The sequence below is a fragment of the Budorcas taxicolor genome, chromosome 21 (genome assembly GCF_023091745.1).
Source record: "Budorcas taxicolor isolate Tak-1 chromosome 21, Takin1.1, whole genome shotgun sequence".
In the NCBI taxonomy this organism is placed as follows: Eukaryota; Metazoa; Chordata; class Mammalia; order Artiodactyla; family Bovidae; genus Budorcas; species Budorcas taxicolor.
The window spans coordinates 34,966,741-34,968,972 of NC_068930.1; the positions used below are offsets into that span (position 1 = coordinate 34,966,741).

The following is a 2,232-nucleotide window of genomic DNA, read 5'->3' on the forward strand; positions in this document are numbered from 1 at the left end:
GGGAAGGGTTTGGAGTGTTTATACATCTGAACCTTTACAAGTGTGGTTCCCTCTGCCTGGATGCTGTTCCTTGTCTTTGCTTCCCACTCATCATTCCTGGTGGTTTAAACTGTGTTAACTTGGTTGAGTTGGAACTGTATTTTCCAGAAGGCTTTCCTGATGGCTCAGTGGTAGAGAACCCGCCTGCCAATGCAGGAGATATAGGCTTGATCCCTGGGTTGGGAAGATCCCCTGGAGAAGGAAACGGCAACCCACCCCAGTATTCTTGCTTGAAAAATCCCATGACAGAGGAGCCTGGTGGACTACAGTCCATGGGGTCACAAAGAGCCATGCATGACTTAGCAACTAAAACAACAACAAATATTCTCCAGAATTCCCATTCCATTTTTGGTTTTGGGTTGAGTCAGCCAAAAGAAGAGCCTTTATGAGATTTGGAAACAGAAGTGAAGAGGCAGCTGTTACTGTCTAAAGGCTGCTGTGGTTGTACGCAGTGAGAGATGCAGCGATGCCTGGGGGGTCCAGCTGTCTGCCCTGCATCCAGCTCTTCTTCCTGGTGCTGGCCAATAGCGGCCCCAGCCCACCACTCAACGCTGAGCTGCAGACCCACAGATGTGGGAACTCCAGGCTGGCACAGTTGCCCAGTATCTTCTCCAGGAGCATCTCCTTGGCAGTTCCACATAAGTGGCCAGACAAGGCATCTCAGATTGAACAAATGGTGACCCCTTCTCTGAACCTCCAGCACCTCTGCTTCCCCAGCTCCTCCTACCATCAAGCAGGGTCTAATTCCTGTAATAAATCCCTCAGCTCTTGCTCATGGTGGTTCTGCTTCTTCCCTGATTGGACCCTGACAGTTCCTTCTTGTTGGGCAGTTCCTTCTTGAAGCGGTAAGCACTCTACCAGGACGCTCCCTCTTCCTCCTCCTCCTCCTCCTAGAGGCCTTCCCTACACCCCCTTGGCAGCTCCAGTGAGACCTGCTTCATTCAGCCTCATAGAATTGTTAGTTAAAAAGGTCTGCTTCGGCAGAGGGTTCTGGGAGCGGAGAGTCAAGATGGCGTCTGTATGATCTCCCGAGGTAGCGGCGTTGGAGTTGGGCCAAAGTGAGCGGCAAGAGGAAAGCAGACTGTGGGTTGGCCCCATAAAAGATGACAACAGCAGCTCGGCCAACTTTTGAACCTGCAAGAGGTGGAAGAGGAAAAGGTGAGGGTGATTTGAGCCAACTCTCAAAGCAGTATTCAAGCAGAGACCTACCCTCTCATACAAAGATAAAATATAGACAGACCACTCAGGATGCCCCTGAAGAAGTTCGAAACCGTGACTTCAGGAGAGAGTTGGAGGACAGAGAGAGAGCTGCTGCAAGAGAAAAAAACAGAGATCGGCCAACCCGAGAACATACAACCTCCTCTTCAGTGTCAAAGGAGCCTCGATTGGACCAGATTCCTGCTGCCAACCTTGATGCAAACGATCCACTAACAGATGAGGAAGATGAAGATGAAGATTTTGAAGAGGAGAGTGATGATGACGATACTGCAGCTCTTCTTGCAGAGTTGGAAAAAATCAAAAAAGAAGGAGCTGAAGAGCAGGCCAGAAAGGAACAAGAACAAAACGCTGAAGAAGAAAGGATTCGTATGGAAAACATTCTGAGTGGAAACCCTCTTCTTAATCTCACTGGCCCATCCCAGCCTCAGGCCAACTTCAAAGTTAAAAGAAGGTGGGATGATGACGTTGTCTTCAAGAACTGTGCAAAAGGTGTAGATGATCAGAAGAAAGACAAAAGATTTGTAAATGATACGCTTCGATCTGAATTTCACAAAAAGTTCATGGAGAAATACATTAAATAGTACAGTTTTATGTGCTGAATTGAAGGCTATAAAATGTAAACGATCTGACTTCATTTTGATTTTTCTCTCCCACCCCTATCTAAATTGTGTATAGGCTTCCCTAATTTTTAGTTCCAAAGTATCTTTTCCTTTACTGATTAATTACTTGATAAGGACTTGGGAATTGGTTTAACCCAGTTTCCATCTCAATATTTCCAGTCATGTGTTTTCTCTTAAATATAGGAAAAGAAACCTTGTAATAAATATTTTTAATAAATAGCCAAATCTGTGTCCCCAACTTGTTTGTTGAAATGTATGCAGCTAGTAAAACATTGCATATTTAAACAAACAAAAAAAAAAAGGTCTGCTTCTTACTACTCTGAAAGGACTCCAGGGACAGGGTCGGGTCTTTGGT

General features: G+C 45.8%; 1 protein-coding gene across 1 annotated transcript; it reads left to right on the forward strand.

Annotated features, from left to right (window-relative positions):
• Positions 1 to 1,141: 1,141 nt before the first annotated feature.
• Positions 1,142 to 1,949, forward strand: LOC128066800 (spliceosome-associated protein CWC15 homolog). Its single transcript, XM_052659915.1, has one exon. The coding sequence runs from the start codon at positions 1,143 to 1,145 to the stop codon at positions 1,836 to 1,838; it is 696 nt and encodes a 231-aa protein (XP_052515875.1). The 5' UTR covers position 1,142; the 3' UTR covers positions 1,839 to 1,949.
• The last annotated feature ends 283 nt before the right edge of the window (positions 1,950 to 2,232 follow it).